Source organism: Poecilia reticulata, linkage group LG15, assembly GCF_000633615.1.
Source record: "Poecilia reticulata strain Guanapo linkage group LG15, Guppy_female_1.0+MT, whole genome shotgun sequence".
NCBI lineage: Eukaryota > Metazoa > Chordata > Actinopteri > Cyprinodontiformes > Poeciliidae > Poecilia > Poecilia reticulata.
The window spans coordinates 13,431,809-13,455,012 of record NC_024345.1 but is presented as its reverse complement, the minus strand read 5'-3'; the positions used below and the strand labels follow the sequence as shown (position 1 = coordinate 13,455,012).

The following is a 23,204-nucleotide window of genomic DNA, read 5'->3' as shown; positions in this document are numbered from 1 at the left end:
TTTACTGCGCAGGCACAAGGCGGCGAATATTGATGAGTCCGTTTAGCGGGTTGGTCATGGTATGAGTCCAGCCAACTGTGTTCTTGTTTTTATTCACAAAAGAATGGAGGTTGGTTGGAGGACGCCCTCTCCACATGCGTGAACAGTCAGATGTTTCATAAATTAGTGGAGCACGGTGGGTACGGCACAGCCCGAAACAATGCATTATTATGTGCTCCTGAATGCCATTCCTTGACGCACATTATGTCAAAAAGTTATTTTTCAAATCTGCTGCAGCTGCCTGCAATTTCATAACAACACCCATTTGCCGTGGTTGGTATTTATGGGAGCAGTGGACGTTTTGTCACCTCCCTTCTCTTGTTGTTGCCCCTGTTGACGCTTTGGTAAATTGAGATTAGTTGCCACCGCTGGAGCTAATTTTACCCTGAGTGATTTACAGGAGATAAAAATGATATTGTTATGGGTTTCTGAGAACAACAATGTCTGTCTACTGCTGCTACGATCAACAAAGCTTTCTGTTCTTTTCTTCTAATTCTCATTTATCCTTCTCGTATCCACCAAACCCTATTTCTGTTCCCTTCCATTCCCTTCTGCTCTTCACATTCTCTCAAGGGCGGTAATGGGGCTGGACAGAGAATCAGATGTGGTCCACATCGAGACGCGCATCGCAAAAGGCCGTGAGTGCTGCACTTCAGTTCGCTGCTGTAGCAGGACCCGCAGGACCCCTTTGCCTCTCATTTAGAGAGAGGTCACGGGCAAGATGAGACCTGTTCTGCTGCTCAGATTGGTCCCTGAAGTCTCGTAGAGCTGAATAGGTGTCTCCTGGAAAAAAAAAAAAAAAAAAAAAGCTCAGAGATTTAGCAGGTTGATAGATGTTTCCTCTCCTTAATGTATCCCCCGTGTTTCATCGGCTAAAGCTGAGCTCCCCCGTTTCTAAACATTGTTGCATATTTTGTCAAACCAATTAGAGGGAGTTTCCTGCCTCAGAGAAATATGCATAGTCTTTCTGAGGGGAACAAATGGGAAGTCAAATTAGCATACAAACTCCTCTTGTCGTACACAATAACATCCCAAACTGTGATATGCCTGGCAAACATTGGATATACACTTCTGGTCAGAACTTCAGAATTTCAAGAGCATAATTCAGAATACATTTAGAAATAAGTGCAAATATAAATATTAGAGATGTGCCGATCAGGTTTTTTCCTGCCGATACCGATCACCCATCACATAATTTTTTTTTTTTTAATCATAAACACTACCGGTTACATTATGTGGAAAAAGGAACCATGAATTCACCTTAATTTAGACAAAAACTTGTTTTTAATAACTTTTTCCAAGAAGAAAACTAAACAAAACAGGCATTGTGCAAATTGTACTGCTATCGGTAATACTATCTTTAACAGACTGATAACATATGAAGGCTCTGAAGAGGCTAAATAATGCAAAGAGAAAAAATAAAACCTCTCAACATTGCCAAAAAAAATTCAAGCATAAAACTTAACATTCAAAGGCAAATACAGGTTTCATTACAATAAACAATCCAGAGTTACTGAATGAAAACTTCCTGATAGCATGGCGGCTAGCTGATTACTGCTAGTTCTGAGTGGCTGTTTCTGACTGAGCGGAGTAATTATGCAGAGCAGGGAGGAGATCGATTATTTTTTTTTGAGATTATCTGTCTCATGTTAGGACAGCGAAAGTTTTAATACGTATGTAAAATATATTTTTTAGGTTAGATGCTGCAGCTTTAAACAGAGGTTCGGTGTGAGAGTCACTACCAGGTGGAGCAGAAGCCGCACTCCGTCTGTGAAATATTACTACCTGTAGCGCGTAGCAGCGGTTCAACAGCGAGAACAGAACCACCGTCTTACATCGCAGCTCGAAGACTTAAATAATTTTGCGAGTTATTTGTTTAGCTTTCTGACCGTCATGCTAATCCGGGTGAGTGTTTGTAGCTGCGCTGCTTTATCTGCTATCTGATTCTCCCTATGTCTTTTTTACTACAGTGAGCCTCGATGTAGCCAAACTCTGTCAAGTATGGYATTGTTTTTATGTCGTATTAGCTTYGTTGTGTTGATGCATTTTGACSTGCTTCAATTTTCCGCCGCAACACGCAAACTTCCCCATTCACTCAGTGCGTTATAGTTCCACATCGCTTAGGATTTGTTGCTGCGCGTTTGCGCAGTGTGAAGGAAAGAGGAGACCAGCTGCACAGGCAGGCTGAGAAATGAGATGCAGGTGATCGGTATCGGCAACAAGAGCCAATGATCACCGATCATGCACTTTTTCACGAAAATCGGCCGATTATGACCGGTGACCGATCGATCGGCACACCTCTAATATATATATATATTTTTTTTAAATGAAAATTCTTTAAAAAATGTAGCTGGACCAGTGACATGTTGAGATTTGTGGTAATGCAGCAGGAAGCAAACACCATGTTGGTTTTTTATTTTTACATACAACGTGAAAATGTGACACAAATAATACGTAAAGTGGTGAAAATTAATTGCACAGAATCTGTCTCCCCTAATACCACCCATCAAACAATGTCTCATCTCAGAATACCATCTTTGAGGGGAAAAACAAAGCAGAGACTGGGATGGATGTAGCAAAGAGATTAATGGTCTGCAAAACTCCATATTAATGTGCAAGATCTATTCCTCCTAATTGATTGTACGTACATATTCATCCTCTGAATATCAGTTATTAAAAACCACAAAACAATCTTTGGCCTTTGAGATATTTTACTGCTGCGATTGCTTTATTTGAAAATGAAGCTCATATGTCTGTTCTCTACCACCAAAAAAAACATTGATGGACATTGTCTTAGTCCTTAATATATTGAGTGTTTCCTTTTCAGTTCATGAAACAGCAGGGAAAAGGAAATCTGTTTTTGCTCTGTTTTCTTACCTTTCTATATGTGCTGATGTGTCTGAGAACAGAAAAAGACCTTTCCATTGACGATGTCTGTGGTGTCACAGAACAGCAAGCAGGGAAAACAAAATAACTTGTTCAATAAGGCATATCCACACAGACAACAAAAAAACAACACATTTTTATCTTTATGATCAGTTTGGTCAGGAGGTGTTATTCTCCCATTAAGAACTCCCCTGTTTCACAACGCATAAGCAAAGTAAGAGCATGAGTCAGCATAAAGGGTAATGCATCGAAATACTCTTAAGTGGGGTCAAAATATTTTTTAGATGATCAATAAGTCTGGTCGATATGGCTGAATAATGCATCCCAAAATAAACATTTATCAGTCGGCATTGATAATTATTGATTAGCTTTTTGCTTTGTATATCCAAAGTACTGCCAAGCTAGTGACATGACTTTCCTCTTTTATCCTTAATTTTTCCTTCCACTCCACCCTTTTTTTTTTTTTTTTGTTATTATTTTTAATCAGTTACTTACGACCTCACCCGTACTGAATGTATTCTGTGAACTGCGCAGACTCCAAGTGTGCCGTCTGCGGACAGTTGAAATTTCACAGTCAAGCGTACAGATTGTCAGTAATTACAGATTCTTTCATTTACCACAATGGATACCTTCAAGTTCAGTGAGCTAGCTGAATGGTCCATCAGGTCAGCCACCGCACAAATGTCAGTGCTGCAGAGAGCGACAGTCATGCTACGCCTCCTTGGGACTGGTTACTCTCAAAATTATCAAATTGGTGTGCAAAATACTGCTTCCTGCCAAACAGTTTCCTGTGTCAGTAAGTGCATCACTGAGTAGATGTACACAGTCGTAAAAACAGACATTTTTTTCGGACGTGTCCAACCTTCGCTTCGAGTCCAGTTTGAGCATGTACGGACCTCTGAGGAATGAAGTGTGTGGGAGCAACATGAAACTATTACTACGTATGTAAAGCAACTCGTAGCTGCTAGCTTAGCACAGAGAAAGTGGGTTTGTTGATACGTCACCAACCTTGTTTATCGGGGCCGTGAGAGGGTGAGCGACTAAAGCCTTTCCTCTGCTTACATCCCCAGAATTGCGCGTGGTTTTGCATCCAAGTTCAGTGAAATGTTATCCAAAGTATTTTCTAATGATATTGATCATCTTTTATGATACACATCGTTGTAGTTTTACATCGAGTCAATGACCAATGGATGCACAACGTTTACTACATTTTCTAATCATTGTTTATAGCTTAACTTTTTATCTCACATCTTGTATTTTATTCATTTCATTTTTAATTTTTTTTCTCCACATAATCTATACAGAGCTCATTTCTAAACATTTATGAGAATATATGTTTAATATTTGGCACATGTCAGCCAGCTACTGCCTGGGATAGCACCAAATTAGAAAAAAAAAAGTAGGACTGAACTCAAATTGGATGAATTTATGAGCTAGTAAATTTAGAGTGGATTAAAATCATAGGTACTGCCTAGCACCTCCAGTGCATACAAAGTAGAGTCTAAATGTGAATGGTATTAATTTACTTCTTATTGATTTCCTTTTGCCCCCTTCAGGAGCTCAGTATGTGAAGTGCAGAGCCCAGAGATGCACAGAGGGCGACAGACAGTACCTCTTTCCTGGACACGTAGACACCAACTCCCTCGTTGTGCAGGACGAATACGTTTTCACCCAGGTTTGCATTGCAACAGATTACTTGTCCTCAATCTCAATAGCTGCCTTCATCTTTTTACTTAAAGGTTACTGCCTTGGTGAACTTTGATTTCTTTTTACCTACTTCTTTGTTTTTATTTTTGCTCCCTTGTGCAGCCAATTTACGCTTTTCCATCAAACCCCACATAATGGCTTTTCCCAACACACCTGTTCCCCGCCGGCCCGATATGTGTTTTGATTACGTTTTTTTTTTTTTTTTTTTTCTCGTTCGTGTCAGGGCACGCTTAGGCGTTTCGGTTTCTGCACAGACATAATCCAATCCATACCTGGAAAAAACATCTTTGTTCTCCATGAGCACATGGTGAAGGAATAATGAAAAGACAGGTCGCCATCCTTATTATCATTCACTCTGACTTTGACTCCAATTAGACAACCACAGTCAGGGTCATTATTAGAAATTTAATTTTCCAATGTCCTCCATTGTCATTGATTTCCTTCCACTGGTGAGTAATTTTCCATCATGATGGTCAGACTTAATGCATTTGGTCATCCTTGTTTGACTCTGGGTAAGTTTCAGTGAAAGCTGTTTGTATTGGCCGCGCGTTTTCATCGCACACGAAAAATTCCTTAACGGTTGGTATTTATTCCTATGCAGTCGAAGATTTTATCATTTGATGCGTTGCTACGGACCTGACTGAAACTGAGAAGCGGTGAAAGAAATCACGGCATAAACTGTGATTCAATAAAATTCTGAAATTGCATTTAGCTGAGGTGAGATTGACCACTGAGACGGAGGCAGGCGCGGGGAAGATGCTGGTGAATATAACTGGACAATCAGGGAGAGAGTGTCTGCACGGAGCTACGGTGGCACAGATGACTTTCTTGTGACTTTCATTGCTTGGGGCAGTTGGATTTAACTTGACAAAGAGTAATGAGGTTATCGATTGGGGTACAACAAAATAAGCCGTCTTCAACACCTCCAAACTCTCTTGGGAGGGGAGGAACAGCCAAGTGCAACATCCTCAAAAATGTGGCCTGGGAAAATGCAGCTCATTGATTTTCGATAGATTATTCCATTAGAGCCCTAATGTAGTGTGTTCGGGGACAAACACCATCTTTCTAGTTGATTAGAAAATAAGCAATCAAGTACTGTTGGCCTGCGTGTGGATGGGGACAGCGGTAGCGCGTTAAGATATTCAAGATGCGCTGTAGATAAAGCCAACTCAATTTTGGATGGCTCGTCATTTTAGACTAATTGAGGTGGTAATATTAATTTCTGTTTTGCTTGTAATTTTTTTTTTTTCCTTCTCAGCCTTCAACGCTGCGGCGAGCTGCATACACGTGCAATTGTTTTATCAAATCAGTCATGCATTCTGAATTAATTTGCTTCCTTCAGGAGATGTTTCATTTCACAACAGTTACCTCCCAGATAAACAATTCTCTGTAATTGTCTGGAAATTCAGGTGCATTAAGATTTTCAGATAATTATCAATTGTCTCATGTAATCAGGAAGCATTCTTAACATCTACATTTAACTATGCAGCATAAAGACAACTATGAACATGCAACAATTGTCATAAAAACTACCTTCACAACTCTGAAGATAACTTGTGGTATTATCTTTTGGAAATACAAAAGGAGACAAGTAAACTGTACAAGCCAAAAAGAAAACGGTCAGGCAATAAACCAGTTACAATTCCATGAGAACAAAACAAAAACAAAATGACTATAGCTTGATGGTATTTATGCATCTAGGACACACATGTCATGAACTAGTTACTCACAGAAAAGTGAACATTAACCTTGCTGTGACCATGATAACATAACATATTGATTGGAAGAGCTAAAACACCTTTCTAGGTGAAAAATAGAAAACTTACAAAAACAGGAACTGGGCAAACCGGACATGAAGCCGGTACCAAGAGACAGGCAGGTAACGGACATAAATATGGGAGGATCCAGTAATGAACAATGAGAACCTATATACTGAGGCAATGGTGGAAAGGACAAAACAATCAGAAGGTCTAATAAGAGCTGAATGGAGAACAGCTGAGCTGAGGAGAATCAGGTGACAGTAAACAGCTGCGGAAGGGAGCACGATGCCTGGCTGAGGAAAAGCGTAGAAGAACCGAGACTCAGCAAAACTTTATATAAATGGAGAAAAAAATTAACTTGTCCCACAGAACAAACTTCCAACTCCCAGGGAACAGAAGACGGTAACGAGGAAACTAAATACAAAGGGAAATGAATATATAGGAAGACCTTTAAAGCAATAACAATGAAAGTAAAAATATGGCAAGACCTGATTGGCAGTAATTAAGAACACAAACATAAAGATCAAAGTAAGTGCTCAAAGCACAAATGAAATCTAAAACTCAACACCCAAGGATCATGACAATTTTAGGTTAGTAAGAGTGTCAATAGCGTTCTTTTTATTTTTTTTGCATTGTCTTTCCACGCAGCTGAGTTTGTCTTTATTGGGATTTTTTTTGGTAAGCATAACAGATGTTTTTAAACCAGGTCACTGGTGGCACACAACAGCAGGTGGGGGACGGGAGATGTTGAGCTGCTTTGTGAGCACTATAATAGCATATGCATTACCGAATGGAGTTGTAAACTAAATGCTGTCTAAATACATAATTGTAATTGGTACGTTAGTTGTAGTTGCAAACTGGTATAGAAAAACTGACCTGATTTTTCTTTGTTTGTTTCCTGGAATGAAGGGGAAGATTCTGAGTTTTTGTGTCGTCGTTGTTGAAAAAAACTACTTTGTTTTTTTTTTCTTTCCATCATCTGCTTAAGTTCACTTACTCATGGCATATTGGGCATATTGTCTTGAATTTAAGCCCTTTCTCTCTCTGCACATCCTACATCACGTCATTTAGCAGCATTACCTTGCTTTGAAAAAACTATTTCTACCATTTGAACACTTTTCACATTCTCTCATTTAGCTTGCCAACACTGTTAAATGCCAATCATCTTTTCATCAACTATGATCCAATTATCTGTCACTGCAGAAGAGCAACATTCCCACAGCATGACACTGCCAACACTATTTTTTATTGAGGCGATGGTGTGGTTGAGGTGCTAAACACCAAAAAGTAACTTGGAAAGCATACGACAAAATAAAAAAAGGTAGTATTTGAAAAGGTTCTAGCAGTATAAATACGTGTTTTAACCCACTGTGTATTTTTTAAAATGCACTCATGCTATTAATATCTCAATATAGCTTGAAAATGTTCATCTTCCTTTTTTTCTATCACACGTTTAATACATTTATCCTCCCATTTAAAGATGCCTTTCTCTTATAAGCATCATTGCGTAATGTTTATGACATTTTCTTTCCTACAAAGGTAACCAAGTCAGGACGAGCCAGTTACTTTGTCTCCTACATGAGGGGATCCTTCAGGCAGATGAAATTACCAAAGTACTGTTTGCCGAAGGTAAGCAACAGATTTCCTATTTTCCTTTTTAGTCACAATTTTAACCTTCACTTGTAGAGGACAAAACCATACAACAGATTTATGAAGAAATGTCACATTTGAAACAAGCTGATGACTTCTTTCTGGAGTCGGTTTTATGTTCCTCCATTTGTGCCTGTTATTCTCTGTCTGTCTGTCTGTGCCCGCCTTTCCACTGCTCCAGGACATGCATATTATCAGCACAGATGAGAAGCAGGTATTTGCTGCTGTCCAGGAGTGGAACCAGAACAACACTTACAGCCTGTATATCTCAGACTCCCCCGGCGTCTACTTTATCCTTTCATTAGAGAATCTGAGGACCAGCAGAGGACCTGCTGGTAACCTACTGGTCGACTTTTACAAGGTTTGTTGTCAGCTTTGTTCAAGGACTGCTGCTGCTCCTTTGCCTACAGTTCGTCATTCAGTCATCACACAATTATAACTATCCACCCATCCATTATCTTACACACTAATCCCCAGTGGGGTCGCGAGGGTCGCTGGTACCCATCTCCAGCGGTCAACGGGCAACAGGCCAATTATAACTAACAAATTATCATTTACTTCTTCGTTTATTTATTTATTTATTTATTTATTAAGCTACTTATATCCTAGCATTTTTTCCAACACAGATTGGAATATAAATTTTTTAAATATTTTTACACTAGATTAAAAGTTGTATTTTATGCATTATCCATACCAGTCAAGGGGCAAAATACAATAAATTTTACTCCTTTCTTACTCTGTAGGAGTATTGTTTTCCCTTAAATTTTCCTTATTATAATGTCATGATTTTTAATAAGAATTTCTGTGCCTCTCCCAAACTGAATTAAGTCACCAGCCATGTGAGAACTGCCACCTACAGTAGCCTGGGAGGCAGTTTTCATGAGGTTATAGCCGACCGCAGGAACAAACCAGGTGTTGTGGCAAAAACTGACCGGGTGAAAACGGGTGCGAAGGAGTGCGCCACAGGAGTCCATTCAGCCTGCTTTGAGTGTCTCGTCGAGTTGTTTCTAACGTCTTTAGATTTTTTAGGTAAATTATGTTAACACAAATAAAAAAATATTTAGCTATATGACCAATGTTACAGCAAAGGTTCGGCTTGTTTACTCTTTTCTTTTCCTAAAATTTAGGATGTTCTTCCCATGAGAGTGTCATTCGCATGTTTGGTCAACTCGTTTGTCAGAAATATCTGCCCATTTAAATTTCTAATGTTCATACACCAATCAGAGTGTTGTTTTTATGATTCTTGTACATGAAATCAATTGAAAAACATGATGCTTATCAAAGCCAAAAAAGCAAAACAAAACCCCTGAAAAAGTCATGCAGAACAATTAGCTTAAAATTTTTTTTTTAACAGATGATATTTTGAATTCAATGTTCAAAATGCATTTAGCAACTGCAGCATTTTTATTTACTTATTTTTTTACATTACCTTTTGCTGATCTTTGCAGGTTGAGGGCATAAACGGAATGTATCTTGCCAACAAAATAGTGGATAATCATATTAAGACTTTCATCACATACAACAAGGGACAGACATGGGCTCTGCTGCCAGCGCCAACAACAGATGTGTCAGGAAAAAAGCTTCACTGCATTTTGGTAAGTTTGAGCCTTTTAGACCAGAGTGTACGGATGCTACCGTTCATGTAAGATTGTGACACGTATAGTTCATCAAATGTTTTGACCTAATCAGTTATGTTTAGGATCAAATTTTTTTTAATTGCACGACCAGGTGCCAGCTTTAGCATTAGCATGACTTTTTGGCTGCTAAATGGATGAGGGAAATATTCCTATTATCGGTGTAAGGCACAGAGTGCCATTGCGTTTAATTTCTGAGGTCCTGACTTTCCATTAACCTCTGTGATTTCAATTTACTACCTGTAGTCACGTCGGACTAATGAATTGTAGATTACACAGAATTACATTAAGGGCCTGTGTTGTTATTCAGCCAGTATTATGGGATCTAATCCAGCCAGTCTGTCCTGTAGAGAGAGAAAATGTATATTATTCAGTTAATAGCAGGTTGCAGTCGTTCTGTGTGCTGCACAAATGACCACTCTGCTCCTGTCTGCTTCCCGACCCACCCGCCGCCCCCAACACAGCAGCTTCAGCTCTTTGAAAGGCTGTATTGATGTTTTTCAGTTTGCTTCAGTCTGGAAGATGAGTGAAATGATTTGAATCAATTTTGCCAGTTTTATCAGTGCATCTTGGGGAATTTTAATTACATGCCTTGTTTGCTTTGGAGTGAAACAATTCGAATGCCCTCTGTGTCCTCTCAGCTATTTCCTGTTTTTATTCTGGGAGAGGAAATGTGGGGGGGATCAAAGTATCTTTGTTTTATAAATGGTCTCTGAAAATGTTAGCACTTTTCTCTCAGTGGGAAGATTCAGAAGAAAGGAGAGCTAATTACAGCCGCCTCGGTTAAGATCTTGATACATGGTGTCTCAGCTCACCCGTGTGCTGTGTTTTGTTGTCGACAGCCATTTTGCTCGTTGCATCTCCATCTGGAGATGTCAGAGAATCCCTACACATCTGGGCCCATCACCAGCAAAAAGTCTGTCCCAGGAATTATTGTGGCCACAGGTACAGTTTGAAAATAATAATAATAATAATAAAAAATAGATGTGCATTTGAAAGCAGTGAAACTTCACACATTCTTTTTTCCCTCCCGTCAGATGAATACATTGCTGCTGTGCAACAGCAGAAATGTTCAAAATAAATTGCACATTGCCCCCTTTCTGTCACTGGAATCAGATACAGAAACTTCGGCTCCCGAATCTTATTTTTGTTGAAAGGTGAAATGATTTGGTTGCACTAAGACACAAGTGTGTCCTCCCAAACTGAGACTGGAAAATGAGGACACACAAACAGCTTTGGAAAGTAATGATTTTATCAGCTGATTGTGTGCATATAGAAAACATGACAGTGGGTCTCCGTTGTGTTAATGCAGTACCTTGGAAAAACATCAGTCCTCCTTTCATTTTTTTGTATTTTAGCATATAATAACCAGCATGTTTGATCTATTTTGGTGTTTTTTGTTAACAATAGAAATCAGTGCATAATTGTAGCATTGAATAAAAACTTATATAAATAATAAATATGTATTTAGTTCTCCTCAGATTTTGTCCAACAACCCTTTGCTGCATTTGCACTAGGGATGCGCCAATTTCCCTAATTTTGGGAAATCGGTGATCAGCTGATTTTTACATGTGAAGCCGATCTTAATCATCGATTTTTATGTGCCTCGGCAAAGGTATTTAAATCAGCGGTTATCTTCTTCTAACAGACCGGCCCACCAGATTAGGTCTATATGTTTGCAGTTAGCAATAGTCATCTCAGTGTTGGCAACTCATCAACTTTCTTGCTACATTTATCAACATTTTAGACAAAAAAGAAAAAAAAAGGTATCGGCCAAAATCGGAATCGGCAGATCAAGATTTTTAATAGATCGGTAATGAGTGATCGGCCAGAAAATTGCAATCAGTGCATTTGTATTTGCACCTCTAGAGACTAGAATATTTAGTAATTATTATTTATAAAATAGCTTAATTTTGGTCAGATCGGCTGAAGAGTATCCATGAATGTCAGGTTTGAAGCATTGTCAAGGATTCTGAATTAGATCCAGGTCCAAGTCATTCTAATATACCAATATGCTTGGATCTAAACCTCTGAATCATAATTCTGGGTGTACTTTAGTATTGTTATCCTGCAGGAAGACCTGAGAATCGGGCAGTCTCGGGTCTTTTTTTGTTTTACAGGTTTTCTTCCAGGATTGCCGAGTGTTTAACTTAATCTAATCTTCCCATCATCTCTGACAAAATACCCTGTTATTACAGATGTGCCGATCAGGTTTTTTCCTGCTGATTCCGATCACCCATGAAGGCCGATCACCGATACCGATCACATAATTATTATTTTTTTAATCATAAGTACTACCGGTTACATTATGTGGAAAAAGGAACCATGAATTCACCTTAATTTAGACAAAAACTTGTTTTTAATAACTTTTTCCAAGAAAAAAACAAAACAAATAGACTGAAAACATATGGAGCCTCTGAAGCGGCTAAATAATGCAAAGAGTCAAAATAAAACTTCTCAACATTGTCAATAAATTCAATTATAAAACTTAACATTCAAAGGCAAATACAGGATCCATTACAATAAACAATCCTGAGTTACTGATTGAAAGCTTCCTGCTAGCATGGCGGCTAGCTGATTACTGTTAGTTCTGATTGGGAGGAGGCAGAGAGATTGATTATTTTTTCAGAGGTTATCTGTCTCATGTTAGGACAGCGAGAGTTTTAATACTTATGTAAAATGTATTTTTTTTAAGTTAGATGCTGCAGAGGTTCACCATTTCCTGTTTTTTGCATTTTTTTGTTTTGGATTTCCTGTTTTTTTGCATTTTTCCTGTTTTTTTGTATTTCCTGTTTTCCTGGTAGTGACTCTCACACCGAACAGAGATTTCTTTTAATTGCACCTGGTAGTGCACCTGGTAGTGACTCTCACACTGAACAGAGGTTCGGTGTGAGAGTCACTACCAGGTGGAGCAGAAGCAGGGAAATATCTGTGAAATATTACTACCTGTAGCGCATAGCAGCGGTTCAACAGCGAGAGCAGAACCAGAGTCTTACATCGCAGCTCAAAGACATAAATAATTTTGCAGGTTATTTGTTTAGCTTTCTGATCGTCATGCTAATGACGAGTGTTTGTAGCTGTGCGCTGCTTTACCTGCTATCTGATCCTTCATATGTCTTTTTTACTGCAGTGAGCCTCGATATAACCAAACTCCGTCAAGTATGGCATTGTTTTTATGTCGTATTAGCTTTGTTGTATGGATGCATTTTGACGTGCTTCACCCCATGTGCTTCAATTTTCCGCCGCAACRYGCAAACTTCCCCATTCACTCAGTGCGTTATAGTTCCACATCGCTTAGGATTTGTTGCTGCGCGCTTGCGCAGTGTAAAGGAAAGAGGAGACCAGCTGCACAGACAGGCTGCAAAATGAGAAGCAGGTGATCGGTTTGTGTGATTGGCAACAAGAGAACGTGATCGGCAATCACCGATCATACATTTTTTCACGGAAATCGGCCGATTATGATCGGTGGCCGATCGATCGGCACACCTCTACCTGTTATGCTGAAGAAAAGCATTACCACAGCATGCTGCCACCACCATGATTTATGATGGGAATGGTATGTTTAGAGTATTAGTTTTTTCTACATATATAATTTTAGTCTTGGCCAAAAGGTCTTATTCTTATTCTCATCTGCTCAAAGCACTTTCTACTCATGTTTAAAATTGAATTACACACAAATGGACTCCATTTACTAATTAAGTGATGGGCAATGGGTTTTTGTGGGGTAACAGAGTAGAAGGCAGCGTTTACATACGAAATCCACAATTTTCAGATTTCTACATGGATAAATCCAAAAACAATGCATTGGTTTTTTTTCCCACTTCTTAACTCATGCACTACTTTGTAGTGTCTGTCCTTCACAGAAACCCCACTATCCCCCAATAAAACATTTAAAAGTTTGTGGCTGCAAAGCATAGAGTACACTTTGTATTTTCTGTTCTCAGGAAACATTGGAAATGAGCTGTCCTCTACCAACCTTGGGATGTTTATAACATCAGATGCAGGGAATAGCTGGAGACAGGTAAGCGGCATTTATAAATTTTGTGCTAAACAGATGATGTTTTTACATCAAATGAAAAAGGAAAGCATGCAATGTTTTTTTTTTCTTTTTCTTTTTTTACCGTATTCAGATTTTTGACGAAGAGTACAACATTTGGTTTCTTGACAACGGAGGAGCTTTGCTTGCGGTTCTTCGTGCGGCAGTGCGTATTAGACAACTATGGTGGGTATCGCATGCATGTTACAAGCAACCAGGAAGTGTAGGTTTGAGGGCGTAGTGGAAAATTACCTGAATATAATTTTGAACTGGGAGGGGGGGATGCAGGGACTCTGGGGTTGGGGGTGGTGGTACAGCATATGATTACACTTAATGTTTTGAAATGCTGATGGCCCAACTTTATGTGATTATTGTATCGCCACTGTGGCTTCAGAGCTGTCATTTCCAGCAGAAGAGAGTGTGTTACAGCTTTGTACTCTTGGTTGGATATGAAGGTTTGAGTGCTTTTATGTAAATGAGAAGTGGAGCAGGATGGAAATATGAGACTCAGAATGCCCTCATAAGTCCCTCATTGTGGGAGCTTTGTAACACTATCTACTTTGATGTCCCTGCACACTACAATGCTGTCAAAAGTGATTAAGCTCAAAGAAAGGTGATTTGAAACCCCCCTAAATCTATTTCTGATGTTGGAATCTGAGTCATACCTTTCTTTCTGATGTTTTGTCACCTTCAAACATTTACCTGGGCTGAGGGACATTTGTTCCTTTGTTCAGCTGGCTGTCAAGTTAATTTTTCAAAGTGAAGAGAAGCTATTGGGCTCCATTTTTCAAACATGGCAAAAGCTAAATGACCTAAAATCTTTTATCATATTTCACTTTTACCTGTTTCCCATTGTATAGCTGGTGTACGCACCCTGTTTGATAACATCTGCATGGAATAAATAACACATTTTCCATCTTTAGAGAGATAAACAGGAGTACAGGGGTTTTAATGCACTGACAGATATTGTCTTTGTTATGCAGGATCAGTCTTGATGAAGGGAAGAAATGGGATCGCCACAGTTTCTCCTGGGTGCCTCTGCATGTGGATGGAGTTTTAATGGAGCCTGAGTCTGACAATCACATTATCACGTAAGCAAAGACTAACAGGTACAGCCCAGGAGGATGTCAGGGTTTAAGATTGAGCTCTTCAGCGGGTTTAAGCAGAGATTTTTCCACAGGTGTTCCACATTAAAATGTTTCCAGCGTCGTTCTGCACCTCACAGTAAAAGCACTTGTCTACCGTTTGTATCGGAGGTTTCCTGCCCTGCTATGTTAAACTTGTGCTCTGTGTTGTTGGGTGGGTATGTATTATGAGTCTGAGGTCTCTGGGGTTTGGAGCTTATTCAGTGATTAAGACTCTCATGGTTCAATGCTGTCGGATTGTCTGAGTTTGCCACGCTCTTTATGTGAACGACGAAGGTGAAAGTGATGACTACTGCAGACTATTGTACTGCAACAAAATCCACTTTAGTTACACTTTCTATTGCTGTGACAAAATATCACAGCAATAACATTTTCACAACCCTCTACTCTGCTAACACTAAAGAAAATCCATACAACCAACTACATCCAAAACTCACCTTACAAATAGATGGAGGCAGTCACTGTGTAATTAAATCTTGATATAAATGTTTTGTTGTTTACAAACAGCATCATGAGGACAGAGTAACACACCATATAATTCATTTGGTTTCTTCTCTGCTCCGATTAGACTAAAGTTGGACATTTTGCCCTCATAGAATATGTTTGGTGAAAACACCATCCTCACTCTCTTGCAAGGTGGTGGCAGCATCATGCTTTGGGTATGCTTTTTCAACTGAAAACTGTTCATCTGTCATCATTGCCATCCAACCTAGAACAAGAGGGAGGGTGACAGTGCCAAGACCCTCCTCTGGGCTTTGATTGGTTGCTTCTGAATGTGTATATTTACCAGTGTATCATTGCAGATGGCTGTAGGACCACAGGATATTGATTTTTTTTTCAAAGACTACCTGTATCAAATTAAACTGTATAAGAATAGATACAATTTAAAAAAATATGTAGAAGATATGAGTTTTTTTTTAAAGTTACCTTTTGCAGCTTTGAGCCCACATTTCATTTTACTAATTAATTTCGATTGATCTGATGTATTTAATATACTTAAATGTGTGTGCTTTCGTCAATTTTAAGAATGGAAGGGGTCTTTTTTCACTACAGAATTCAGATCTACACATTAAGACACACAGATTTCGAAAAGTGTATTTCTACATCTCGGCATGGTTTCAGTTGGAAGTCAGAAATTTCCTATAATCTCCTTGCAGCTTTTTTGGACACTTCAACCACTATTCAGAGTGGCAGCTGATCAAGATTGACTACAAGGGTCTTTTTAGCAGGAGATGCATGGATGGTGACTATCAGACATGGTCCCTGCACAACAAGGTAACAGACATATTCTTGCATAGTACGTTGGACATGTTCACGCATGTTCCTTGAAAAATTGTCTGCTGTTGAATTCACGCTCTAAAACAATCCAAACACAATTTTCCTTATGTAAAAAAAGGGAGAGCAGTGTGTGATGGGTGAGAAGCAGAAGTATATGAAGCGACGGCCTGGCAACCGTTGCATGTTGGCTCAAGATTATTCCAGGATCTACTCCTCTGAGCCGTGTCCCTGCAACGCCTATGATTTCGAATGGTGATGACCGTTTTATTTGTATTTCTCTTATTTTGTCCAGAGAGGTCTGCAGAGTGTAATTTTTTTTAATGTGTTTTCCAATCAACTCATCACCAAGCATATTTTATTGTATGTAATTAGGCTGCCTGTTGAAATTTGTAAGAGAAAGGTATCAGCCTGAAAAACTTACTATTTTCATACCACAACATAGTGTGACTGCAGTGTGACTCTAATTGCAGCTTGAAACATTTAGAGTTTAGAACTTTCATCATGCTTTTCTAATTAGCATAATGTCAAATAACTTATTAGAATTCAATTAATAATGAATCGTTAAATGAATTTTAAATATTTTTTATCCGTCCATCGGATATTCTCTTTGATCTTGCTTGTCTGACAATCATGTCTCTGGTTAAGGTCTTAAAATATTCCATGAAGCTCTAATCGCAAAAAAAATTGCCTCGGTACAAAAGCTTGTAGATTATTTTGAGTAGCAGTGTTTATCATTTCATGAAGCGATGTTTTTTTTTTTTTTTTGTTTTGTTTTGTTTTTATTTTGGCAGTGACTATGGGTGGGAGCGCCAGGCAAATGGGAAGTGCTCTCCTGCTTTTTGGTTTAATCCAAATGGTGTGGCTAAAAGCTGCAGCTCCAGCCAAAGCTTCCTTAACAGCACAGGGTAAGTGGGCCCCAATGTTAAGTCCCTCAACAAACATTATTATTCAATCTCATCTTGTTTTACAAGCTGTATGGAATGAAAACAGAAAATCGTAGTTTACCACCAGGGATGGGTGAAAAGAAAAACTCAAGAGATCTAAAAATAAAGTATTGCATCTTGTGTATCATTTTCTTTAAGATAAATAAACAAAGCAATCAATTGCACGCTTTGTAAGCGACAGATTTATGTGTACTTGGAACAATTCAAGCTAAATCTTTGCGTTGTTGAAATATTGCCATTGTTTTACTACCTAGGTGAAAAATGAAACCCGACAGTGTGTGGCTGTGGCACCTCCAGTATGTGTGAAAAGTGCAGCGTGCACATCAGTGTCAGATGATGCATCTCTTCATTTTAGAACATAAGTACTGGCTGTTATTATATGATGCTTGCTTCTTTTCCACTTTATGCTTGAAAGGTATCGTAAGGTTTTGTCCAATAACTGTAAGGAGGAAGGAAGAAATGTCTACTCGCCAAAGAGAATGGCATGTCGGCCCAAACCACCCCAGGGTCTGCATCTGTCCACCAGCCACGGAGAGCTCAGTGCTGCCATTGGAAGCAATGTTACTTTCATGATCCACCTTGATAATGTGAGTCATAATTTTACATAATTTGTGTTTAAATAAACGTGTAGTGTCAATTGTTGTGTAGTAGATCAGGGATACTATACACTTTGTCTTGAGTGCAACAGAATGTCATGCATTTATGTTGAGAGGAACAAAATGGGGCTATGTACCAGGAGGTGTGTGCCTGGTACCAAATGAATTGACTGAAAGGAAAAGTTATGGTATGTGAATAACTTCCACTCCTTGAAGGAGAGATTTGTATTTCAGAGTGTTCTTTAAGTCTTAGTTCAATAGAAAAGGAATGAAGACAAAATGAGGTAAAGGTGCAGAAACAAACAAAAACATTACAACTCATTAAAAGGCATCTTCACCCTGGGTTTCAAAATTGTTGGTTTATTTGACTGTCTGTGATATTGTATCCTGTCATCGTACTATGTATTTTAAACATGTTGAACATTAAGTCCTGCCATGCCTTTTCTGTCACTTTTGATGGACTCCTGAATATTGAGGCCACAGGGTTTGGGTATAGAGTTTTGTTGCATAGTATGTGTTTAGAATAATATTAATGAGTCCCCCCAAGTGGCCAGACAATTATTAGCCTACAGCAGCAAACCCCCAATGTTTCACTTTTGGTTTCAAGCATGTAGCATCCTGATGTGAGTCAGGGATTTGGATAGCACAGTGTAAGGCTATCATTTCATCATTTCATCTCTGTGACATTTTAGGTGCAGGTGTGTAATCTGTGGTGCTCATGTGGCAGACTTGTTCCACATACTGAAGAAGCTGTGACTCCTGACTCAGCTGTCTTTCTATGCTATTCAAAATTATCTCCACACATACACCAAAAACATGTTTTTTTTTTTTTTTTTATTGAATGTGTTCATAAAAATGTCTTTTGTCACCACCAATAGAATGTGAAAATGCAGCAGATTTCTCTATTTTGCAAACATTTCCATATTAGTGTTTCAGTTTACTAATGTCCAAGTGTTGCATGTACTATATAGGCCTGTGTAACTTCCAAATCTCGCAATGAGCTTTTCCTTTTTAATCATAGCTGTATTTACAATAAAACATCTCACCATCCATGGCAATAGGCAGTTGCTCTCTAGAGTCTTAATATTTGTACACCTATATTGTAAGGTCACATGTGCTGCTCTTCACATCACACCTTCACACTTAAGATCATACCTGAAATACCATACACATGCCATGATCCACACTAATTTATTTTCCTTTTATCCAAGTTATACAAAATATTTGTGAAAGTTATTGCCCATTAACCTACTGACTTGAGCAGCAGTCATACTCATACTGCACTGTTTTAGTCTAAACATTTGAGACAATGTGTGATTTCAGTGTTTTGCTCAAGGACAATTTGACATGTGGAGGTTGACCACAGCTACTTTGAAATGAGTGTCTCTCTCTCTCTCTCTCTCCCTCTCCTATATATATATATATATATAAATAAACAATGTATTAAATGATCAAATGTGTTATTATTATATTCCATTACCATTGTTTATATCAGAATTGTCTTAACAGATTCACGCAAGCACACACACACGCGCACACACACACACACACACACACACACACACACACACACACACACACACACAATTATAACGGCTGAAGAAAAGTCAGGGCATCACCAACCGCGTCATTGCCCTGGATTATCCTTAGATCTCAGCTGTTAGCAGATTTAATTGGAACTACCTCTTCTTTCAAGGGTAGCCTGAAAACAGTTGACAAGGAGTTAGTGTTTTTTTTCTGGTGAGCTCCACAAATGAACTTTCTGAGGCTGATTTACCAATGTTGTGGAAAAAAAGATTGTATTTTAGACTTTTCTAGGGTTAGAATAAACAATACCTAAGTTAATATTCAAAATTGCTTTTTTTTATATAAAATGAAGCAATTTATAAATGGCAAATACTTTAATCTGAATTACGATGGTGGTAGGAATTCGTCCTGTAATTCTTGCTGTCGTCTTAATTGTTGTGTCCTTGGACAAGATGCTTCACCTGCCTTGTCTCAGAGGGCTGTGTGTGAATGAGTGTCTGAATGGATGGATGACTAAATGTAGTGTGAAGAACTGTGGGCTCCTCTGGACTTGGTAAAGCAAGTACAAGTATGGGTAATTTACCATTTTACAATATTATTGTTTATTGCTGTGATCACAGTAGTTAAGATAATTGCAATTAGCCAACATTTTCGTGACTCTTCTTTCTTGTCCATTCTAACTTCCCCATCCCTCTCTTGGAGCAATAGCATTTCTGTCAGTAAAAGCTGCAGATGTATTCAAAGTAAATCCAGTGCTTTTTGAAAAAAGTGATCAAAGCTCAAAATCTGTATACTTAAGGTTTTTGTTTACATGATAGGTATTTTAGCCTAGAATGATTAAACTCTGTTCTCTGTTCTTGCTTTTACTCTAAAACAGGATGATTCATCACAAGCTTTTAATTGGACTACTGTCTTCAAAATTGATGTGACCTCTCCATCTCTTGCATCCTTTCAGTCTAAGTCTGAGATGCTGTTCAGTTACTGGTTTGTTTTACATTGGTCTCTTCTGAAAAAAAATACATTTCAAAAAGATTTTCCTCTTTGGCTTAAGACAAGATGACTTTTTCAAGTATTTTGATGGATTCAAATTGATAAATAGTTCAGAAATGGAAATGACCAGGTGAGACCATTGTGGCTTGAATCCAATGTTTGAGGTTAATTCAGAAAGTAAGGGTTGCTTTTATCAGTCCAGAAGTTATTGTGTCATTATCTTTTGGCCAGTCATTGAGTTTTTTGGCAAATTATAACTTCTTCAGCTCAAAAATAGATTGATATGTTTCCAAAACGACCCCTATTTAGACCAAATGGACTGACAAAGGGTATTCCTACTGGGATTCTGACAAAAAGCTTCTCATTGACATTTTCTTATTATTACAGTTTTCACAACTAACATTAGATTTATTTCCCTCTTGAGCGAATATTGACTTGTTCTTTGTTATTTGCTTTTTTGTCATCCGTTCCAAATGGTTGTTTTCTGTATTCTTAGACATTTTTCTAACGTTGGTTTCTATTTTTAAATAATTTGTCTTTGTATGTGTTCCCCTCTTCAATTAACCTTTTTGTGTAGACTCTGTTCTTCTGAACAGTTTAGAAGAACCTGTCTAACTCAGTTTCAGAAAGGAATAGTTTATAACCAACACATGAAACATTCATTCATTGACTTTGTCCCTAAATAAATGTCAGCTATTTGGCATTTGTTTTTAATAACAATAATAAGAATAATGGTAATACATTTTATTCAAACTACCTTTCAAAACACTAAGTCACTATATAAACAAGATAAAAACAACAAGATGAGTGACTGCACAGATTAATCTCCACAATGCTATTATTTTGAGGACACCTGTTTTAATTGATGATTCAGTTACACAGAACCAGATGCATGCATGCCATTACCGTTGGTTTCCTATTACCATAATACACCTGATGGTAAATTATTTGATTTGTGGGTATAGAATTTCTATCAAAACATAATTAATCTAGCTAGAGATGCTGAACAAAACTATGCATCAAGTGTTGGCTCCAAAAAATAAACTGTAGATCCGTCCAACTGACCTAATGTGTTATTGGCAAGAAGAGTTTGATTGAATCATACCTGAAATATTATAGATCACCAAATATTGCATCCAAGCATTCCTCTGCTATTGCTATTTTTCCCTAAATTAAATTGTGTCAGTGACTCCAAAGCAGTATATTGTAGGATTTTGTAAAATGGCTGCAGACCATATACTTTTCTACTTTTTTGGGCACTTGGTGACCTTTCCGACTTTTGCTTTTCGTCTTGTTTTCTCAGTTGGATTTATGTCACCTTTTATCTATAGACGCCTACGTGATTTCAGTGGCACCGCTTAATGGACGTCCAGGCCTCAGCACTTAAGCAACGAGCCGGGCTATCTCCAGTTGTACTTGGCCTACCAGAAGTGTCCTGACCTAAGCTGCGATGACAGATGCCATGTCATCCTGTGTATCCGCAGGGAGAGTCTCCGAGCACCAGCATCCAGCTAGACTTCGGGGACGGAATCAAGATCACGTACTCTAACCTGAGCCGGACCGATGACGGCATCAAGCACATCTACAGAAAGACTGGGATTTACCGCGTGATAGCTACTGCAGAAAACAACCTGGGATCTGACACCAGCGCGCTCTTTTTGCACATCACCAGTACGTGGATAAGTAACGTCATTACTCATTCCTGCAGCGGTGCATGCAGCGTGAACCCTCCTCGCTTTTCTGGATAGTCACATTTTGACACTTGCAAATATCATGTCAGTCATACTCCCAATACTTTTTATGCACATCAGGCTTGGGGAACGTGCAAAAGCACACACTTGGAGCTGCAGTGTACATCATGTGTAATGAATTCAGTACCCCAGAGTTTACTTCTTAAATGAATCTAATGCATGTATGGATATGTGCATGTGTTTTGCTGCTGCCTCAGGTCCAGTGGATCGTGTGTATCTCTCCGCTCCTATTGTGGCCATCAGGGAGAAAGCAGCTAATCTCACGGCAGTAGTTTGGCCGAGCCACACAAGAACTCTGACCTTCTTTTGGTGGTTTGAAAACAGCTCCGAGGTGAGGGAGCATCAACCTCCTCCTACTACTGTTTTCAGCATTCGTCTTTGTCCAGCTTACTGTCATTGTTTCCACTCTCCCACTCCTCTTCTGCCGTCCTTGCACTGCCGTATTAATTTAAAACCGCAAACCTATGGAGCTTTTCCACAAATAATGTAAATCATGGCTTGTGGCCCCCCTTTTTCTTGGAAGATTGAGCTCAAATGGATCGGACTTATTTATCCGGTTGATTATATTCACCGAAACAACTATTCATTATACGGCGAGTCAAAGGCTGCATACATGTAGTATTTATTCAGCATTTTCTTGAGAAATTCTGTGTTTGTTTTGTCTTTTTTCTTTTGAAATTCAGCCCATTATAACTCTGGAAGGAAGCATCTCGCACATGTTTCTCAGAGAGGGAGAAAACAAGGTCACGGTCCAGGTTGCTTGTGGAAGCAGCGTATTGGAAGACTCAAAAGTTATAACTGTTAAAGGTGAGTGGAAAAGACAGACTTCAAAGCACTTTATAGGTACATGAATATGCAATATGTTACTGTCGGGGTGGGGGGGAGAGGGGAAGCGATGCCTCACGGTCAGCACCGCGAGCTGTGCCTGGTGTATGTTAGTGTAGACCTATCTAATGAATAAAATGTCACGCTATGCGAACATAAAATCTGGAGGAGCAATTAACTTCAAGGCGAATGTTCCCAAATGAAAATAGACAAATCTGCACATCATATTAATCAAAAACTAAACTAGAAGTAGCGCTCATGTTCTAATACATACTACTTCACCCCTTTTTTCCAGAGTTCTTCAGGTCACTGCTGTTGTCGTTTTCACCAGCTCTTGACGAACACAATCCTGACATCCCCGAGTGGAGGGAGGACATAGGCCGTGTGGTGCGGACAGCTCTGTCACAGGTACATCAAGTCCCAACAGATCCTTCCT

At 38.9% G+C, this 23,204-nt stretch overlaps 1 protein-coding gene across 2 annotated transcripts in view; it reads left to right on the top strand.

The window, feature by feature from the left end:
- Positions 1 to 23,204, top strand: part of LOC103476779 (VPS10 domain-containing receptor SorCS3-like) — a 63,360-nt gene that overhangs the window by 29,410 nt on the left and 10,746 nt on the right. For both annotated transcript variants that reach the window (XM_008429353.2, XM_008429355.2), the window contains exons 6-22: positions 613 to 677; positions 4,482 to 4,600; positions 7,932 to 8,021; positions 8,224 to 8,403; positions 9,491 to 9,637; positions 10,519 to 10,621; positions 13,621 to 13,697; positions 13,807 to 13,898; positions 14,696 to 14,803; positions 16,015 to 16,132; positions 16,254 to 16,387; positions 16,927 to 17,040; positions 17,495 to 17,666; positions 21,677 to 21,863; positions 22,141 to 22,274; positions 22,627 to 22,750; positions 23,064 to 23,176. In XM_008429353.2, coding sequence (XP_008427575.1) covers positions 613 to 677; positions 4,482 to 4,600; positions 7,932 to 8,021; positions 8,224 to 8,403; positions 9,491 to 9,637; positions 10,519 to 10,621; positions 13,621 to 13,697; positions 13,807 to 13,898; positions 14,696 to 14,803; positions 16,015 to 16,132; positions 16,254 to 16,387; positions 16,927 to 17,040; positions 17,495 to 17,666; positions 21,677 to 21,863; positions 22,141 to 22,274; positions 22,627 to 22,750; positions 23,064 to 23,176 — 2,077 coding nt within the window. The remainder of the gene's footprint in view (positions 1 to 612; positions 678 to 4,481; positions 4,601 to 7,931; positions 8,022 to 8,223; positions 8,404 to 9,490; positions 9,638 to 10,518; positions 10,622 to 13,620; positions 13,698 to 13,806; positions 13,899 to 14,695; positions 14,804 to 16,014; positions 16,133 to 16,253; positions 16,388 to 16,926; positions 17,041 to 17,494; positions 17,667 to 21,676; positions 21,864 to 22,140; positions 22,275 to 22,626; positions 22,751 to 23,063; positions 23,177 to 23,204) is intronic.